A 19,809-nucleotide genomic window follows, 5' to 3' on the forward strand; every position below is an offset into this window, starting at 1 on the left:
ATTTTTTGGTAAAACACCACTTTTAAAATTTACCCCATTTTCAAACTTTATCAAAAAATACTCAAATTTTTTAATTTATCCAAATATGTATGTAAGCTTATTTACACTCAAATCTAGGTAATGTCATGCGCATGCACAGATTGTTGTATATTAAATTAATTAGTTTAAATTTATTTAATAATTATAGAAATAGAATAAATCAATTTTAATATCAATGAAATATTTACACTTTATTTATTTAAATCATACAGTAAGAGAATACATCTATATCTCTTGAGTTTATTCACTGATTTATTGTTCAATTTTTGTAGTAATTTTATTCCAGTACTTTTGAGCATTTTTAGGTAAAACAATAATATTGCTAATGATAAAAATATAAACTTACTATGATTTTGAATCCCAAACGATAATATTTTGTAATATACTATTTAATATATTTTTTTCATATAAACTCACACATAACCTAAATTATTTAGTAATTAAATCTAAACTATGTTGAAAGTAACAAATTATATATATTTCCTATAAAATCATATGAAGTGCAATCAAAGTTTATTAAAAATCATTTTTTATTTCCTAGGTAATCAAAATGTGAGAGAGACTATAGATTTTTCGGGGAGATGTCTAGGTGTTGGGACTCGATACCACCTGCCGACTGAGCTCTCAAGGAGGGACAGAGAAGCGGGAATTAAGCCAGACCTTGAGATTGATGCATTCATGAAATCCATTGCCATATCAGAGCGCTACTTTTATTCAAATCATACAATATAATCATACAGACATATTTCTTGAACTTGTTTTATTAGTAATAAAGTGTGAATTTAATGTATAAAAATGTAGATTAAATGTGTTTTTTGGTTTAAATATAATTAAATATTGCATTACCTAATGGACCAATAAAATTCAAAGTTAATAAAATTTATAATGATCATTATCTTATTAAATGTTGAATCACGAACGTAATATAATGATTATTATTACAATTTAATTGTATTACAATTTTTTCATAATTATATAACAAAAATTTATTTTGTTAAAAAATTACATAATTTTAAAATTAAAATAAATATACATGAATATGTGAAAAAGAAAAAAACATCTAAAGTTAAAGAATGAAGATGGTTTCTTTAGCTTGATTTTATTATTGTGCAATGGTCGGGAATCAAATTATTTGAATCCCATCAATAAAATAGCTTTCTTATAGCCATAAAATATTATTATACATATGTATTATACATTTAAAAAGTTATAAAAATGAAGAAATACATATAAACAAAGAAGAAATAAAATTGAAAACAAAAGTTTAAACCAAATAATTAATCAAACTCTTACAATGATATCTTAATTTAGTTGTCAACCCATGCAAGAACTTTTTAAAAAACAAAGAAAATAATTAAGATATGAGATATGGTGGAGGAGGATGTGAGAATGGTTATTTATAGGATAAGAAGTGATGTAAGTTACATTTTGAAAATAATTAAATTAGAAGAGTCATAATTATAATATATAGTGTGTTTAATTGAAATTCAATAAAGAAAATCAATAGTCAATTGAAAATTTATATAACTTTCAGTTACATTTTAGTAGTAAAGTGTGAATTTAATGTATAAATTAATGTATATGATTAAATGTGCTTTGGGAGAGAGATTAGATAATGATTGCTTCCTTCTTTTTTTAAAATATATAAATCAATGAATGAATGGGGTCTGTGGATTTAAATCCCCTATATAGTAAAAGAGAAGTACAAAAAATTTCTCGGGTCGGTTTTTGTTAAGAAATTAACCCGATTTACTATTCGGATCCTTTCCTTAATATTTGTTCGAAATTAGTGATGTTTAATCGGACACCAATGCTAATAATCTAAAATGGGCCTCAATTTTGGGCCTTCCACGGACATTTACCAAACACAACGACATGCCTTCAATTTAGTAAATCGTAATATGGATAACTTTAAAATAAGGTATACTATATTATGCCATAACTGTATTTGAATAGTTAGAGTATAAACGGTATAGTATACAATACTAACAATATTAGTATACCAACCAAAACAAGAAGTTATGAATCAACGTAATATAGTTATTACGATTGTTATCATAAAAAAAAAAAATTATGCCATAACTGTATTTTAAATTTAGAAGCTAATTTGTACACTCATATTATATAAGAATTTAAAATTTCTTATTTTTCAATTATACTCATTATATGTCATGATTCAATTATATATATTTAATTATGCTTCTATTTTTTCATTATTAGTCATTTTTCATGATTCTTTTTAAAATAGACGGGTCTTTGCGGGTTGGTTCGCCATAACAAACATTGTAAGTATGTAATTTTTGTATACACGTTATTTTATTTTTTTATTTAAATAATTTATTCATTTTCGAATAGACACTTTTTCCAAAAAAATATTATGTAGACCCTACATACACAAATGATGAATACACAAAATTACACATATGATAAAACACGTTAAAAATAAAATAAACTCGAAAACATTCCCCCGCGCTGTAGCGCGGGTCCAAATCTAGTTTATTATTAAATGATGAATCACAAACTAAATTTTAAAAAAATGTATTACAAACTTTTGGAAGTAAAGACAGGAGAGGAGAAAAGAGGATAGATTGCTGCTTGCTGAGTCATAGTGATGCCATAGATCATTATCCAAAAACGACGTCGTTATAGCCTAATTACTGGTGATGACGTGTCGCATTGATAAAGACACGTGTCTCTCATCTGCCCCTTGTTTAGTTCTAAAAGAAAATTTACGTCATTGTTGTTGCGGTTGAGTAGATTCGTAATAAGAACGATTTATTTTAATAATAATGTAGTGGTTTTTTTTTTGTTTTTCAAAATTTGTTATGCAATACGACAATTTTATATCTAATTGTAGAAATTGGAAAGAAAAAAAAAATTTGATTCATCAGAGCTACTCTTGAGATATCATTATCTGTTATGGATCAAGACATCATTGTCACTCGTGGCAAAGAGAAAATGTATTAAACCCAATACCATAAATGGAGGGAAAAGTAAAGTTTACGCGCAATGGAGTAAATTTTGTAAAAAGCTGCTACTTTATTCAAAACTTGAACCTGACGTTTTGTCTTCGTGATACTACTGCGGACGGTACATATTCTTATTGGGCCTGGTTATGGTATATTGGACTCAGAAGTTTGGACATTTTCATTAGTATTTTGTTACGAATTGAAAGCCCATGCCAAATTAGCTTCAGCGAAGTGTCAATGGTGGAAGATTTGGGTTTACAGCGCACGAGTTAACACATCTCTTCAATTGTCAAATTCAAAAGCAAAGTAAAAAAAAAAAAAAAAAAAAAAAAAAACAGAGTCGAATCGAGCGGTTTCATCAAGTTTCAGTCTGAGTTTAACTTGTTTCTTTTTCTAGGTTGATATGATTTCGATTGATTTCACAGACAAGATGTTATTCCGATTGAAGCATCCAATGGTTCAAGCTGCTATTAAGGTTTGTTATTCTCTTATTTTTAGTTTAGACATTGTTTTATTTAAGAAGAAGTTGTGTGTTATCTCATTGTTTTTTCTTTGCTTCAACTTGATGAATTTTCTAATGGGCAGCGAGGTATTTACTTTGAAATCAAATACTCTGATCTTCTCCTAATGGATGCACAAACAAGGAGACAAGTTATATCGAATGATAAGGTGAGATATTTTGATTAATTAGGCTCAAGTATCACATTGTATATTTGTTGTATTTGTAATGTGACGGTGAACTTGCTTATACATTGTCTTGTGATATGGGGTATTTCTAGTTAGTAGTTACTGGTGGATTGGACTAGGGGGAAGAATCTGATTATATCAAGTGGTGGCTCCTTCAGTCACAGAAATTAGAGGTCCAAACGATGTCATAAATCTCATGTCCTTGCTTGGACTCTCTACTGAAAGAGCCAGAGCTGCCATTTCAATAAATTGTAGGTATGTATCCCAATTCTTCCAGCAATTGTGTTATGTGATTTAGCTAAGCGTACATTTATGTCACTGAGGATGGATTTTGAATCGCTTCCAGGAATACGATAGCCAAGGTTTTAAAGAAAAAACGGTTCCACAAAGATGCTTTCAGGGTTGAATTACTTTCTTCTGGTGATACTTTCGTTTGAATTTCCTCATTTACAAACCTAACCTAACACAAGTTTGGACTATAGGATTCAGTCTAATGTAACCTCAACACATAATGTAGGTAAGACGCAATCTAAGAGGAGTAGAGTTAGATTACCGCAACTACTGCCTGTTAGGCCATTTCTACTTCAATCAAGATTCAAACAGATCAGTTTGGAAAAGAAAACATGGAAGAGCTTGATCAATTTACTTTAAAACCATAGATAAGTTTTGTGCATTCTCTTAATTTAAACCCCACGCAAGTCTCGTGGTTCTCTTTGTGTTGAACCGATTATAAAAAAAGTGGGGAAAAAAAGAAAGAATCTAATTTATTCTCAAGCGTTGATTCTTTGTGTACTCGTCTTCAAGAAAAAATAAAGCATTTAAATTAAAATAAATAATAAAAAGTGAAACAAAACAATGTTTAATAAGAGTGGAGAGTCGGTAAATCTACCGCCGGCCGACAAAAGTCGGAGACATTATCGCCGGCGGGCCTACAACTTCCTTCTATAGCCTTTGCTAAAGAAGAAAGAATGCTCTCTTTACCTTTTTCAAAACTATACTTAAAAACTTTATTTAAATGTAATTAAGGACCATTATTCTTTACGTTTTTACTAATTACGTGATTGGAAATTTTTTGTTTTTCTTACAAAATATATATATATATATCTAGTGTGTGTTGTCTCGGTTGATTACTTTAGTTTAGTTTACTTGAGTGGAACCTTCTTTGATATCTTAAGCATGTCTAAGGTTATAATATATGTTTGCTTTTTGGAGATTGCTAGTACTTACTACTTAGTAGCACGATGTGTAATCAACGTGAGGGTAATGAAATCATCAGAGTAACATGGCCATGTTCATTATATGTTTTTTTAATGCTAAAAAGTTATCATCTTTGTACTTTCTAAAATACTTTTGTATCATCAACTTGGTTAAAATAAAATTTATGACCATTAAGGAACATACTTAACTATATATAAACTATTTACCGGGTCCATGTTAGTAATAATGATATGCCAAGAAAATTTTGTTTTAGTTTGAGTTCGATTATTACTTTTTGATTCTTTTGTGTTTTGTCCTCTATAACTCACATTACGAATTTTTTATCGAAATAATACGATATTGCATTTCAACTAGACCATGTTCGAGGTGAATATCGTTTTGGTTATAACCTAACTACAACCCCAATTTATCTCAATTAGAGAACTTGGGATCGAACTCTCTATGCCATGCCAACAATATTGTCAAAGCTCCGATCCAATATACCACTAGTTTAAAATTGTCGGGTCAGTGAAGATCGAGTATTTTGCAAATATCTCCAATCAAAAGTACAAAATATGTTGTTATTATTATATACAAAGAAAACACAAAACCTACATGAGTTTAGCAACATGGGGGCAATCATTTAAACCAAAAACAAATTGAAGTGCCATATAAACATAAGTAAGTAAAGAAAAACAAACATATGTAAATACATAATTAGAAGGGGATTAGTTAAGGAAGTGATTAGCGGAGAAAGAATCAAGAAAAGATGCCCACGTGTCAGCATCTCCAACCACGGCTTCCATAACATCAACTTGTTCTTGTTGTGACATCTCATCGTTTCTTGCAAATCTTCCTCTTATCCTTGGCCTACTGTCCGCTAATGTCTTCCTGCACTCATACTAATTACACCCCAAAAAAAAAAATTATCATTAAACTCGTCCCAAATTAATGTTATAGTTAGATCATTTACAATTTACAAACTTGTAACAGAAAACATCTAACTGGGACACGGTTTAATGTGTTTGTATACCATATATACGAATACTCCAATTATCTCTAATTGGGAAATGTTTTTTTTTTTACATTATCATCTAAATGAATAACTAATGGAGAAATAAACTTATAGCAACCTAACCTTGGAGCTTTGATGTGTCTATCTCAAAAGATTCCTTAGACCCAAATCTGATGTGACAGAACATTAATTCTCTTTCACATACTCATATATATATATATATCAAATGAAAATTCTATTTTCTTGTTCGAAGATAAGATTAAAAAGAAAAATTCAATGTTACTTTTTTAGTGATAAGAGTGATTGATATGATGCATTGAGCCAGTTTTATTTTTTCTTTTCTAGTTTGGTCAACGAACAATTTTATTTTGTATTAAACGTGATATTTTTGATTATTGTTTTGAAAAACAAGTTATATAAATAAAGTTGGTTTTATGAAAATAGATATATGCGCATCCCCAAATGCTTTTGTATGAGTGATACATAATTGACAGGTGATATTAACGGAGACAATTATAGGAAACAATACGTTTGATTAGAAAATGGAAGGGTTAGCATCAATAAGTGTGCAGGTGCATGTCACTGTGTCATACAACTACACTAGCATGTCAAGTCTTAAAAAGTTTCCATGCGACACTTATATATATTATATACACGTTGAATATGTAATCTAGTTTAGGTATACATATCACATATGTACTCTATGTGTTGAAGACCAATATGAATCAAAAATATACAATTCATATATGCAAGAAATAAAATAAATTTATTTAGAGGAAAATTAACATAGAAACAAATGTAGAAAACATATAAAAATTACCTTAATCCTCTTGTTGAAATTCCTAAGGTTTCTTTTGCTACGATATTTCTCGATCTTTTCTTTCTTCTCTTCGGGGCTGTACTTATAGGCTTTGCTCATTCCTTCTATTATTGCATTGCTCTCACTCCACACCGCACTGCTCTCTCTTCTGCTACTTCTCTACACACAAACCAAAACACAGTGTCGTTTTGTGTCATGATATACTTTGTATAGGATGCTAAATAATTCCTCAACGTATCAATTCATGTTGGGGATATATCATATATGTCTAATCATCATAACCAAAAAAAAAAAACGCAGCCGGAGCTAACTAATACGTCTATATCAGTTTAGGTCATGCAAGTGTGTGTATATAATATTAACTTACGGGTAGATCTCCGGCGCTAAGGGCCCGTCTCACTGGCCCATCATCATCGTTAACGAAATCGTGGGCCGGCGCAAAAGTACCGGAAAAGCCATTATGGCTACTAACACTCCTCTGCATAACAAGACTCTCTCCACCGCTTCCCATAGAGCTTGGTGAGTCGCAACTACTGCTTCCGCCACCACCGTTTATGCCGGAATCAAAGTAACCGAACCCTGAAACCGCCTCGGCAGGGAACAGAGAGTTGTGGCTCATCATAAGAAGCGGCAGAGACGGAGGAGGGTGGAAGTGATGATTGTGATGATGATCATGATCATGTAGCTGAGGAGGAGCAACTATGTTTTCAGAGTATAGGAAACATGGACAATTGTCGCCGGAAGTGATGGAAGAGCTTACGTGTCCACACATGGCGGGTTTTGGTTTTCTTGTGGTGCGTGTGTTTATGTTTCTTTGTGTTTTGTTTGTGTGTGTGTGTGTGTGTGTGAGTGAAACTCCAAGTGGTTGGGTTTCTATTTAAACAGAGCAAGGAGAAGCTGAGGTCACTGATCGTCATCGATGGTCAACTGACTTAACCGTTGACTTCTTTTGACTGACTATAATAAAAAGGAATCTCATATAGCCTTTCGTTTTCACGTCGTTTCTATCTCACTCTCTCACCCGTTATTATTTCGTTTTATTTTCTCCGAACACAACTGAATTTAACATGTATCATACGAAGTTGATACTTTAAATGATGATTATTTTTTACTTTTTTTTTCATTTAGAATGCCTGAAATTGTTTTTTGATAATAAAAAAATTCAACTAGATTTAAGAAATAACAATTCTTCAATAATTGTTATTCTTGAGCAGCAATGTCAATAATAAACGCAAATAAAGAGAGCTAGTAACAATATAACTCTTATTAAAGAAAAATGTTATTCTATTGATTTATGTATTGGCTTACTCTTTTCATCTCTTAACACTTCAGTGTTTTAAATTAAACTTGTACATTTTACAGCTTTACATTTTTTTAATAAAGATATATGTTTAAACCATATAATATAATTTTAAGTAAATATTAGTAGAAACATAAATATAGAATAATACCAAAAACCATTTTGTTTCTGATAAATATGGAAGCAATAATCATTTCTAAAAATCCCTTAAAAACAAGAATCAAAATTATTTTAAATTTGTAGATAAATAATATCTCGTGCAACATTCTTAACTGCAAAAGAGCCATGGAAATTTATTAAAACAAAAAACAAAATATGAACAGTGGAGAGAAAAAATAAAAATAAAAACTAAAGGAAAGACACGACTTAGCTTTTTAGATGGAAATGTAGGAGAGACAAAAAGATGGTTAAAAGCATTATTTCACGCAAAACCATGTGAGCAGCACAAATCTACTTTATTACCTAATTAATCATTTACTTAATCAACACTAATTAATCAAAGCTCAAATACATGTTCACATTAGATGGGTATTTTTTAGTCCGGATAATAAACCAAGACCAAGACCAACAACAGCAAACACTATAAATATTATTGCTATTTGCTAGCTCTGAATTTGAATTAGATCGAACCGTTTCAATCCATTAACAGATACTCCAGGTTAGCCAGAATTGTTTAGGGAATCAAAACGAATTAGGTAACATAACGAAAGAAATATCTCAAATGAGTCTACCCCTTAAGGTGAATTAGATAAGTATTATTGTTTATATATAATTGTTACTTTATGCTTCATAATTACATTCCAAAAACGACATTCGAATAGTAGGATTACTGCATATATTGTAGGAACACGTTTTAGTCAGTCACTAAATCTGCCTACTCATCATTAGATACATATATATCATTTCTCATTCACTATGATCAAACAACTTCTAATGTTCCTGTCAAAGCCACATTTTTATCCTTAATTAGGACACATAATCATCCCACTCTCCATCTTTTTCTAGCAAAAAACCTTAACACACATATTAGATACTACTAGAAATGATATTGATTAGATTTATCTAACTCTAGTCCAATTGAACCAAGCCAAGATTAAACTAGAATGATTTTGTTTAATTAATTATTCTTTTGTATACACAAAAAGAACTGCATCAACTTAGATGAGAATATAGGATCATCCTCCTTATTTCCCTTGAATGAAGGGAAAATCCTATTTCTTCCATATTTTTATAATCATCCCATATTTTTATATACATATTGGTACGTTTGATAAATGTATTTGAAGAAATTTTTTTCCTTTGGAGATCACTTCTCTGAGCCAATTTATATAATTTTCTTTTATGTATGGGGTAAAAGGTCCAACGAGAGCATCTTTTTCCATGTACAAGATCGGCTCTGTAGGTCCTTCACAATCATCGAAATAAAATATAGATAGCTTCATTTTTTTTTTATTTTTTTTCTTTTTAGCTTCATATTTCTTATAAATGAATGATTCTCTTTTTATTTCATATAAACATATTAGAGACATTCCAAAACTAAAAAAAAAAAAAAAAAAAAAAAAGTATATATTTTCTACACTGCATTGTCCCACATAATGAGGAGACAAAAGTAATAATTCGCAATCGTTACGAGGACATATAGGATCTCGAGTCCTACAGTGGATAGATGTAGTACTATGGGGACTAAACAGAAAGACATTTTTGTGTATCCTTAAGGGCAATATCGCCCACAAGTTGATGGGAAAGGTCATGCAAAAGCTATATCTATACATCAATCGATGGTTACCAAGACTTTTTCTATTTCGTGGTAAACTTTCTTGCATTATATATATATATATTTTTTTTTTTTTTTTTTTTTTTTTTTTTGGAAACGTCTTTCTTGCATTATATATGTACCCTAAAATACTAAACGTTTCATGCTTTGGTTGGTTCATAACTAGTTTCGAGTTTTGACGATCCAATAAGAATTGTTGTTTTTGTTTTCAATAATTCATTATTGTTTTTTATCACCACTGGAGCAAATTATTGGTTTTATATATACTTTCGCAAGTTTCTCTCTATCTTCTCTTCAGTAACCCACTTTGGTTATTTTGACAGCCAACAATTTTAACTACTAGTTGTAGATTCATGAAGAAGGTCAACGGTTCAGGAAAACGATGATAGAATAAAGGAAATATTTTAATATTTAAATTCTAATTAGTAGTGAAACTAAATAAATAATTCTATGTGAAATAAAACTCACTCATATAAAATTACACAGTACACTCATAAAACTGAACTTTGTTATAATCATGTGAATTTTCCGCCACGACTACATGGTGACTATGGAATATTTTGCACTTTTAGCACTAAATGATACGTAAATAACGTATAATATTTATATGAAACCTCATGGTTTTAATTACTAGGAATTTTGTAGTGTTGGTCATGTTGTATATCAAACAGAGTATATGTTTCATGTCCGATTGTCTTAACCTAGTAAGTGTCTTTAATGTCCAAGCCTCCAAGACATTTAGCTGCTATAACCACACATGCAAGTCCGTAGACATGTATCCTGATATTCGAATCTACAATCTCACACTTAAGAAAATTCCATTCATAAAATAAAATAAAAAGGTAAGCGGGTCCATGAATGGCAATATGCAAATTATATATAGTCCATGCCTATAGAAAAGCAATGATAATAGCATAAATGTAGGCAATGAGTACACAAAGAGTTTATGATAAAAAAAAAAAAAATGAAATGTGTAGGGTTTACTTGTTCTTGGTTGAAAGAAAAATAAAAGTATCTTCATGACAAATCAAAGAAAGACTAGATGTTTTTTTTTTAAGTGATCCCATCATTTTGTTTTATTGTTTTGATATATTACTTTTTTAATTGTTAATTAGGACTCGTGCATGTGTTCCTATGCGTTTGTCTAATCTTTTGGAAAGGAGAAAAAGGTCAACAAGCACAATAGTTTCTCCACCATTTTCACATATATTCTCCAATTTGTTGTTTTACTCACTCGTTTTCATATATCGATTCACGTCAAACTTTGGATTCTTCGTTTTTGTTTTCAAAAAAAAGAATTTTGGATTTCAGTTTGATCATATAATTTTCAGTTTAGTAAAGAAATATCTATCGATTTACAATTTTGATATTTCATGTTAGTTAAGATTATGAATCGAGTTTTAGTCCACCACACTCTTCCACATAGCCCACTATGGAGTATGGACAGTGATTTTTGTCAACAAAGAAACGGACAACTATAGAAATTTTGAATAGCCAAAACAAAAACACAATTATTTATATGTTTTGTTTTGGATTAATATAAATTTTGGCCAAAATAATGTAAATATATGGAAATTTATGAAAATAGAACGTTCATCATCCTACCAACCAGTTTATTCGGCTATGTGGTTATAAATATATAATGATATATTTTTTTTAATAATCAAAGAGGTTCTGGGCCGAAACACATACATCCCCTCAGGCCCGAGACCAAAGCATGTTATATGGTCTCGTCCTAAGCGCTACTCGAACCTGGGACCTCTAAGCTTTTGCCAGAGATCTAGAATGATATTTTCGTAGCAATGCAGTTTAAAATGATGGCTACGTGAGTAGTTTATAGTGTATACATGGTATAGATAAGCTTATAACTGATCTATTTTCTATATATTACCTTATGTTAAAATCCGTCATTACAATCTTTTTCTAACAGTTTGAATTATACATAATTTTGTATCCCTTGTTGAGTTGTTTCAACCCTAATTTTCTCTAATCTATAAGATTTCTCTTTGAAAACTCAGATTGATTATTTCATTTATACTTGTCAGGTAAATCATATAGTTAATATGTCAACACGGCTTTTAAAATTATTTCGCTTTGGATGCTATATAATATGTATAAGTGAGTGGATGTACATGTCGAACAGGATCTACATTGGGCAAGATAGGAAGTCCGTAAAGCCAAAAATTAAGAACAGAATGAAGAAAAATAACTTTCCAAAATAGGTAAAATGGGTTAGGCTTCAAAAGTAATGATATTTCTTTTGATTTGGTAAGTCAACGAGATAGATTTGTGTGTTTTAAGTAGGTAACCAAAATCATGAAACCAGTTATTTTTACTGATTTGTGTTGACTATACGCTTTTTGAACAAATAACTGAAACATATCATAAGTACTTAAAACAATGAATGAACAGTACTAGATACATATCAGTATATCACATATATCAGAAAACATTGGGTTAAAAAATCCTGTAGGAAATCTCTATATATATTTAGCAGATAAATAACTGAAATATATCGAGACGATTCGTTTATATTGAAAGCACGTCTAGCTAATTCTTGTCAAGTACATACACAAGATGATCAACGTCAAATATTATTAAAATCAAAATCAAAATCAAAATATGAAGGGAGGAAAACAAAAAAGAGGTGCGAAGTTGACTAACAGTGACAAAGAAAGATTGGTGTGGCAAAATGCACCTTCTCTAGCTAGCTAAGATAAGCCTTCCCCATCACTGTCCTTTTCCTCCTCTTCCCTTTCCTCACCTTTTCATCCTTTTTTTTTCTTATTCAATTTTATTTACTTCTCTACCAAAGTTCATAGTATTTTCAAATATATTCTAGAATATGAATTTGTTTTAGTCTTCAACATTGTTTATTTGTTTATGAGATTTCTTTGACATAGTCTGCAAATGAAAATAAATGGTGATGAAAGAGAGGTAAAGTGCGATACGTTGCAAATCAAATTTTTTTCCCATATATATATTTTTTTTTGTAAAATATTGGTTTCATATATAAGAACGTATCTAAATTGAAAAATGAATTTTTCAATTTATTGTCTTTTCGGTTAATTATTTAAAACACTCGAAGTAAAGTTGAAGAACATATTAAAAAAGTTGAAGAACATTAAGTCTACTCGACTCTGATTGATAAAAACGTGAGGGAAAGTCAACTAAGATCTGACCTTATAGTGGTTGGTTAGATTTGTACTCTTTAAAGTTTTATATATATATATATATATATATATTACACAAACGCATGCACAAACACATATTCCATATATAAGCTTTGAATATGTGAAGATTCTATCATTTTTTCATAATTTTCTGTTTTAAAATAAGTATAGTTAAGTGTTATTTTCAAATTTTTGTTTAGATTTTGACATAAATAAGGTAAAGTAAATTCAAGTCAAAATCTAGAAAAAAAACTATCAAAAGTCAACTTAATTTTAGAGGTATGATAAAAATTCATACATGTGATATAGGTTTGTGTGTAAAATGTCAAAACAACACTATGTATAATAATGAATAAGTTTTTGGGTTTTCTATTTGACATGACAAGTTGATTTTGCGTTAAGAATGCATGTAACAGATTTTGACAACATGCATCCACTGACCACTATCATTTTATCGTCTTTATATCAACTCTACATCTTATAGAGTTTGGCAAGTTCACACTAAGCCTCTGCGAACATGTAAAAACCCAACATCATTGGAACAATAAACATAATGCTAGCGGAACATAACGCTTTATAATTTTGCAGAGTTGTTCTAAGTCTTTGAACAACAAAATTGATGAACCAAAATGTTGACAAACTATTAGATTAAATTATATCCTTTGAAACGAACCCGAAAATGTTAATTAATATACAGATAAAATGAGTTACTAATACCAAATGATCGGAAAAACTTTGTCCCAGATCCTCTTGTTGTTGTTCCAACGATAAAATCCATCGTCTTTGACAACGACGAAACACGAGTTTTTACACTCCGTAGCATCTTTGTCCGAATCGTACAAGACGTACGGTCTCTCGTGCCTCTCGAAATGTGCTTCGCTGTAAAACGTTCCTAGGCAAGTCGTTGGCTGCCACACTTTAGATCCCGCTGCCTTCTTATCATCGACGGCGTTGTCGCCACCAGCAGTGGTTGGGATTTCTATCAACAACTTTTGACCCAATGGCACCAGTTTGTACAGCAGAGGGGTCGGATGGCACGTGACAAACACGGGAACATCACCACGCGTCTGCAGCTCGTTGGACACGATAAGTGTGGCTGCACGTGTGGGTTCCGACGTAGAAAAGAGCATCATGGTCATGATCGAGACCATCATAAGAATGTCCATGATTTTGATTGGAAATGGATCTTCGATTTTTTAAGTATTCATTACGTTTTATCTTTGTCGTAAAATCTCACTATACGTTATTCGCAGATGATTAATGGCCGTAGTATGATGACTATATTCATTATTCTGTTACGATTGGAGATTTGTCTGGTCTGCTACGAAATAAAACGAGTTCAGTATTGGCCTATCAGAAGCCCATATAGGCCCAAAAGCTAAAACACTTCAGGTTGGTCCAATTATTAGTATTCAAATCTCACTTTCATTACAGTATTTTCCTAAGACCATCCTCAATGGGGGTATCTTAGAAGGCTAAAATACCCCCACTTTTTCAAAGAAAATATGTAATATAAGGATTTTCTTTGAAAAAGTGGAGGTATCTTAGCTTTCTAAGATACCCCATTGAGGATGCCCTAAGCGCCCATCCAGCTAGAGCGCCAAGGACTGATCTAAATTGGCAGCCCAGTGTGACTGTCACCTCTGATCACTGGAGCCCCATGATAAATAGCTTTTAGAACTGCTATGTACTGTTCGGCTTGTAGCCTCTTCTAGGGCAGAGATATAAACTCCAAAACAGTTTTGCGAGCACTTGCTTGTTTTCGTCAACCGTTACAATTAATATATTTCTCAAGTAAAAAAAGTATTAGTAATTACTTGGAAACATACTTTGCAAATTCTATATAGACCGCACCTCCCCGGATTAATTTTAATTTAATAACATGAGCTTTGTAGTAGCACTAAGTCAAATTCAGAGATTTCATTCTTTTTATAGGTCTTTGATTGGTCTGTGTGTGTTTGACCTCAAAAAAATGCTTTCCTTAGAACTTCCTATTTTTAGTAAAATTTTCATGTGTCTCGCTTACCAACTAAATAAACTAAACAAAAATGTTACAAACAACACTAAAATCAATGCCTCTCCCCCTATTTTTTCTCCTCATCTAATAATCCCTTCAAACCACACAAAAAAAAAGAAAAAAAAAAAGAAAAGAGGAAATCAAAAACAAAACAAAACGATCCAAGAGAAAACAAGATAGAGTTATAAGATTGCCGACGATCCTTCGATCAAATTATCGGTGCCGGAGAAAGAATAAGTAAAACTACTATGAAAAATAACACTACTACCGAAGATTCGACAAAATGGATGTTAGAGAGTGTAGAGATCGATTCAATGGGGGAAGGTTCTTCCAAAGGACCCGACATTAACCTCAACAAGAACGAAGGTGGTCTGAAGAAGAACGCGTCAAGAAATCTTGGTGTGGGATCGATAATACGAACGTTAAGCGTTTCAAACTGGAGAAAGAGCGGTAATCTCGCGTCTCCGAGCACAAGGAAAAGCGGGAACCTGGGTCCTCCGACCAGTGTTCTGCCCAAGAAGACAGGTCCACAAAGAGTGGAGAGGACAACATCTAGCGCCGCTAGGGGACTTCAGAGCTTACGGTTCCTTGATCGGACAGTCACCGGACGGGAACGAGATGCTTGGAGATCGATTGAGAACCGGTTTAATCAGTTCTCCGTTGACGGCAAGTTGCCGAAAGAGAAGTTTGGTGTCTGCATTGGTACTTAACATATATACTAATACTTTCTATATAGGGTTCCACATATTATACGTGAGAACGTGTGATTAGTTTCGCTTTTCTATAGTTGATAATACAGATGTACTTAGCGACGAATTTTTTTTTAATTATTATTATTATTTTTGTATACCTCTATGAACTCGAATTTGTTTTATTATTACTGTTTGCTTAGAAAGAAATTTTAACGTCGATGGTGAATATATTACTAGGAATGGGAGACACAATGGAATTTGCTGGAGAAGTTTATGAGGCATTGGGTCGTAGAAGACAAATAGAGACAGACACTGGAATCGATAAAGAACAACTCAAGCTGTTTTGGGAAGACATGATCAAGAAAGACCTTGATTGTCGTCTTCAAATTTTCTTCGACATGTAAATTATTTAATCTTATACGTTTTCATATATTACATAAACAAAAAAAAAAATCCAAAGGCGGTTACTTAGTTTAACTATCGTGGTTGTGGTTGCTGTTCAGGTGTGACAAGAACGGAGATGGTAAGCTCACGGAAGAGGAAGTGAAAGAGGTCATAGTTTTGAGTGCCTCTGCGAACCGCCTCGGGAATTTGAAAAAGAACGCTGCAGCTTACGCGTCTTTGATCATGGAAGAACTCGACCCTGATCACAAAGGATACATAGAGGTTCACATTTTATTTCAACTTTTATATGATAGCTTTCTTTATTATATTATCCAGAGAGTAATTATGTTCTGAAAAATTTCATTGTTTGTATCTTCCAGATGTGGCAGTTAGAAATACTATTAACAGGAATGGTGACAAACGCCGATACGGAGAAGATGAAGAAATCGCAAACGCTGACACGCGCCATGATCCCAGAGCGGTACAGAACACCGATGAGAAAATACGTTTCGGTAACCGCGGAACTGATGCATGAGAACTGGAAAAAAATATGGGTACTCGCCTTGTGGCTCATCATCAACGTTTATCTATTCATGTGGAAGTACGAAGAGTTCACGAGAAACCCTCTTTACAATATCACCGGACGCTGTGTTTGCGCCGCTAAAGGAGCAGCCGAAACGCTTAAACTGAACATGGCTCTGATCTTGGTACCAGTCTGTAGAAAAACCCTAACGATCCTTAGGTCAACGTTTTTGAACCGCGTTGTCCCATTCGACGACAACATTAACTTCCACAAGGTGATTGCATATGCGATCGCGTTCCACGCTTTGCTCCACACTGCACTTCACATCTTCTGTAACTACCCTAGGTTAAGCTCTTGCTCCTATGACGTGTTCTTGACGTATGCGGGATCTGCCTTGGGAACTACGCAACCGAGTTACATAGGTTTAATGATGACGTCCGTGTCGATCACGGGTGTTTTAATGATTTTCTTCATGGGATTCTCGTTTACACTCGCGATGCATTATTTTAGAAGGAACATAGTGAAATTGCCTAAACCGTTCAACGTTCTTGCTGGTTTTAATGCGTTTTGGTATGCTCATCATTTGTTGGTTCTTGCTTATATTCTTCTCATCATCCATGGTTACTATCTAATCATCGAGAAGCCTTGGTACCAAAAGACGGTAATTACGTTAAAATTTCCATATTTAATGCTAAGATAATATATTAATATGTTCTAATTTTATCTTTTTGGTAAATTATATTATAATGCAGACATGGATGTATGTGGCAGTACCGATGCTGTTCTACGCGAGTGAGAGGCTTTTCTCTCGTGTCCTTCAAGAACACAGCCATCGTGTCAACGTTATTAAGGTAGCAAACAAAATGAACATTGACTACACTATTAACATTTTCTAAAGTAATTTATACATTTGAGTGTTTTCTGTTCCTATATATATTTATTTGTTTTTAATTGTTTTGCCTTTCATCACAGGCTATTGTATATTCGGGTAATGTTCTTGCACTTTACGTGACCAAACCTCCCGGATTCAAATACAAAAGTGGCATGTACATGTTTGTCAAGTGTCCTGATCTGTCAAAATTCGAATGGTATCCTAATTAATTATTTAGTAAAATAAATTAAATGATTGTTTTTTTGATAAGGTAAACAATAATATTGAATTTATCTTCCTTATTATTTAGGCATCCGTTCTCCATTACTTCCGCACCAGGGGATGACTATTTAAGTGTTCACATAAGAGCTTTAGGAGATTGGACTACTGAACTTAGGAGCAGATTTGCAAAGGTGATCGTTGTCTCTCTTTATTTGCCTAATTAAATAATTTTCGTTATAGCTGACTTTTATTTTATTTTTATATCTCATGTTAATTATATGAAATTTTAATTCTAAAGGTAAAGTGTTTAACTTTGATTGTAGACATGCGAGCCACCTCAAGCAGCAGCTAAACCTAAACCAAACAGTCTTATGAGGATGGAAACAAGAGCAGCGGGTGTGAATCCTCACATTGAAGAGTCACAAGTCTTGTAAGTGAATACTAAAGAACTGCCAGTAAATTCTTAAATTCGATCTGATTGCTGTCGAAAATTTTTTTTTTAAATGATCCTGATCAGGTAATCAATTTTATTTTTATTTTTTTGTATCAGATTCCCTAAAATTTTCATCAAAGGACCATATGGAGCTCCGGCACAAAATTATCAGAAGTTCGACATCCTCTTACTAGTAGGACTAGGGATTGGGGCAACTCCATTCATAAGCATCTTGAAAGACATGTTAAACCATCTAAAGCCCGGGATTCCCAAAAGTGTAAGTAGGATAAATGTTTTGTTCATTAGGAGGTGATAGTGTTAGTGGAACAATTTTTAAAATATTGGAACAACAGGGACAAAAGTACGATGCAAGTATAGGAGGAGAGAGTATAGGAGGTGATAGTGTTAGTGGTGGAGGCAAGAAGTTTCCACAAAGAGCATACTTTTTTTGGGTGACAAGAGAACAAGCTTCTTTTGATTGGTTCAAGGGAGTTATGGATGACATCGCCGAGTATGATAAAACTGTAAGTTTATTTGATTCAGTTTTACTACATTATTGTTTTTTTCTTTCCATAATGGGGCTTATGAATTGCTCTGTCGTATAAAACAAAAAAATTGTAATGTTTTTTTGTTTTTGGCAGCATGTGATAGAAATGCATAACTACTTAACAAGCATGTACGAAGCGGGAGATGCAAGATCTGCCTTAATCGCCATGGTTCAGAAACTTCAACATGCCAAGAACGGTGTGGATATCGTCTCCGAAAGCCGAGTAAGTTTTCTGATTTTTTTCGATTGATTACCAAACAGTTATATGACCGTTGTCCACTTTCGATTTCAGTGTAAGAAAACATACATAAAATCATTTTTACTTTGATGTCAAAAAAAAAAAAAAAAACTTAGAAGGGAATGTCATTAGCTAATGATCAGTTACGTGTATCTCAATTAGATGATTAATTACTCTTAATTATCCCCCGAAACAAATCAGATACGAACACATTTCGCAAGACCTAATTGGAGGAAGGTTTTTTCTGAATTGTCAAGCAAACACGAAGCTTGTCGAATAGGTACTTACTATCTTAAATAATTAATTATTATCAACTTGAAAAACATTATTACTTCAAGTATTTGGTTTATAACCTTCATAAAATAATTCTTAACATGTGTATTTTCAGGTGTATTCTACTGTGGAAGTCCAACATTGGTTCGACCACTAAAAGAACTTTGTCAGGAGTTTAGTCTCGAGTCATCCACTCGTTTTACTTTCCACAAGGAAAACTTCTAATTAACCAATTTAATCTTTAAAAAACAGATTTTGCTTAATCCTTAATCAGATTGGGAGTAAATTTATTAAAGACCATATATGCAGGATGTAATTAGTTGGTGAGACAATGTAAAGTAATTTAACGACGTAAGAAATTGTATAGTAACATTTAAATTAAGAAAATCTTAAAGTACTAATGTTTATTTTGACGGAGTTTCTTGTATATATACTTTTGTGATGAAAATCTTTGCTACAATTGTTTAGAACAGTTTCTATATTTGTAAAGTTTTGTGAACTTGTGACTGTTATTTTGTCTTTGTCAAAAATTTTGAAATTGAGAAAATTTCCCAAATTAATGAACAAACACTTTTATGCTTTCTAAAATTCGTTTTTTAGATTCTTTCTCCTAAATCAGATAAGTGTATGGAAAG

The 19,809-nt window shown here is 32.2% G+C and overlaps 3 protein-coding genes across 3 annotated transcripts; 1 reads left to right on the forward strand and 2 right to left on the reverse strand.

Annotated features, from left to right (window-relative positions):
• Positions 1–5,530: 5,530 nt before the first annotated feature.
• On the reverse strand, positions 5,531–7,545 carry LOC17876495 (two-component response regulator-like PRR73). The gene is made up of 3 exons (XM_006280871.2): positions 7,095–7,545; positions 6,728–6,886; positions 5,531–5,794 (listed from the first exon to the last, which is right to left on the reverse strand). The coding sequence occupies exons 1-3, from the start codon at positions 7,497–7,499 to the stop codon at positions 5,621–5,623; spliced, it is 738 nt and encodes a 245-aa protein (XP_006280933.2). The 5' UTR covers positions 7,500–7,545; the 3' UTR covers positions 5,531–5,620.
• Positions 7,546–13,684: 6,139 nt separating this feature from the next.
• On the reverse strand, positions 13,685–14,140 carry LOC17875814. Its single transcript, XM_006281646.1, has one exon. It carries the CDS (start codon positions 14,138–14,140, stop codon positions 13,685–13,687), a length of 456 nt encoding a protein of 151 aa, XP_006281708.1.
• A 1,099-nt stretch (positions 14,141–15,239) lies between these two features.
• Positions 15,240–19,399, forward strand: LOC17875060 (putative respiratory burst oxidase homolog protein H). The gene is made up of 13 exons (XM_006281845.1): positions 15,240–15,693; positions 15,921–16,083; positions 16,187–16,349; positions 16,448–17,251; positions 17,343–17,441; positions 17,563–17,678; positions 17,772–17,874; positions 18,007–18,113; positions 18,234–18,393; positions 18,470–18,640; positions 18,758–18,886; positions 19,103–19,181; positions 19,290–19,399. Exons 1-13 carry the CDS (start codon positions 15,240–15,242, stop codon positions 19,397–19,399), a joined length of 2,658 nt encoding a protein of 885 aa, XP_006281907.1.
• Positions 19,400–19,809: the final 410 nt, after the last annotated feature.

The sequence above is a fragment of the Capsella rubella genome, unplaced genomic scaffold (assembly GCF_000375325.1).
Source record: "Capsella rubella cultivar Monte Gargano unplaced genomic scaffold, Caprub1_0 scaffold_8, whole genome shotgun sequence".
In the NCBI taxonomy this organism is placed as follows: domain Eukaryota; kingdom Viridiplantae; phylum Streptophyta; class Magnoliopsida; order Brassicales; family Brassicaceae; genus Capsella; species Capsella rubella.

Coding starts and splice junctions, on each gene's coding strand:
- LOC17876495 (XM_006280871.2), bottom strand. CDS start 7,499: ATGTGTGGACACGTAAGCTCTTCCATCACTTCCGGCGACAATTGTCCA. Junction 6,887..7,094: donor TTAGCGCCGGAGATCTACCC/GTAAGTTAATAT, acceptor GTTTGTGTGTAG/AGAAGTAGCAGAAGAGAGAG. Junction 5,795..6,727: donor ATTTCAACAAGAGGATTAAG/GTAATTTTTATA, acceptor GGGTGTAATTAG/TATGAGTGCAGGAAGACATT.
- LOC17875814 (XM_006281646.1), bottom strand. CDS start 14,140: ATGGACATTCTTATGATGGTCTCGATCATGACCATGATGCTCTTTTCT.
- LOC17875060 (XM_006281845.1), top strand. CDS start 15,240: ATGAAAAATAACACTACTACCGAAGATTCGACAAAATGGATGTTAGAG. Junction 16,350..16,447: donor ATCACAAAGGATACATAGAG/GTTCACATTTTA, acceptor TGTATCTTCCAG/ATGTGGCAGTTAGAAATACT. Junction 18,887..19,102: donor ATATCGTCTCCGAAAGCCGA/GTAAGTTTTCTG, acceptor GAAACAAATCAG/ATACGAACACATTTCGCAAG.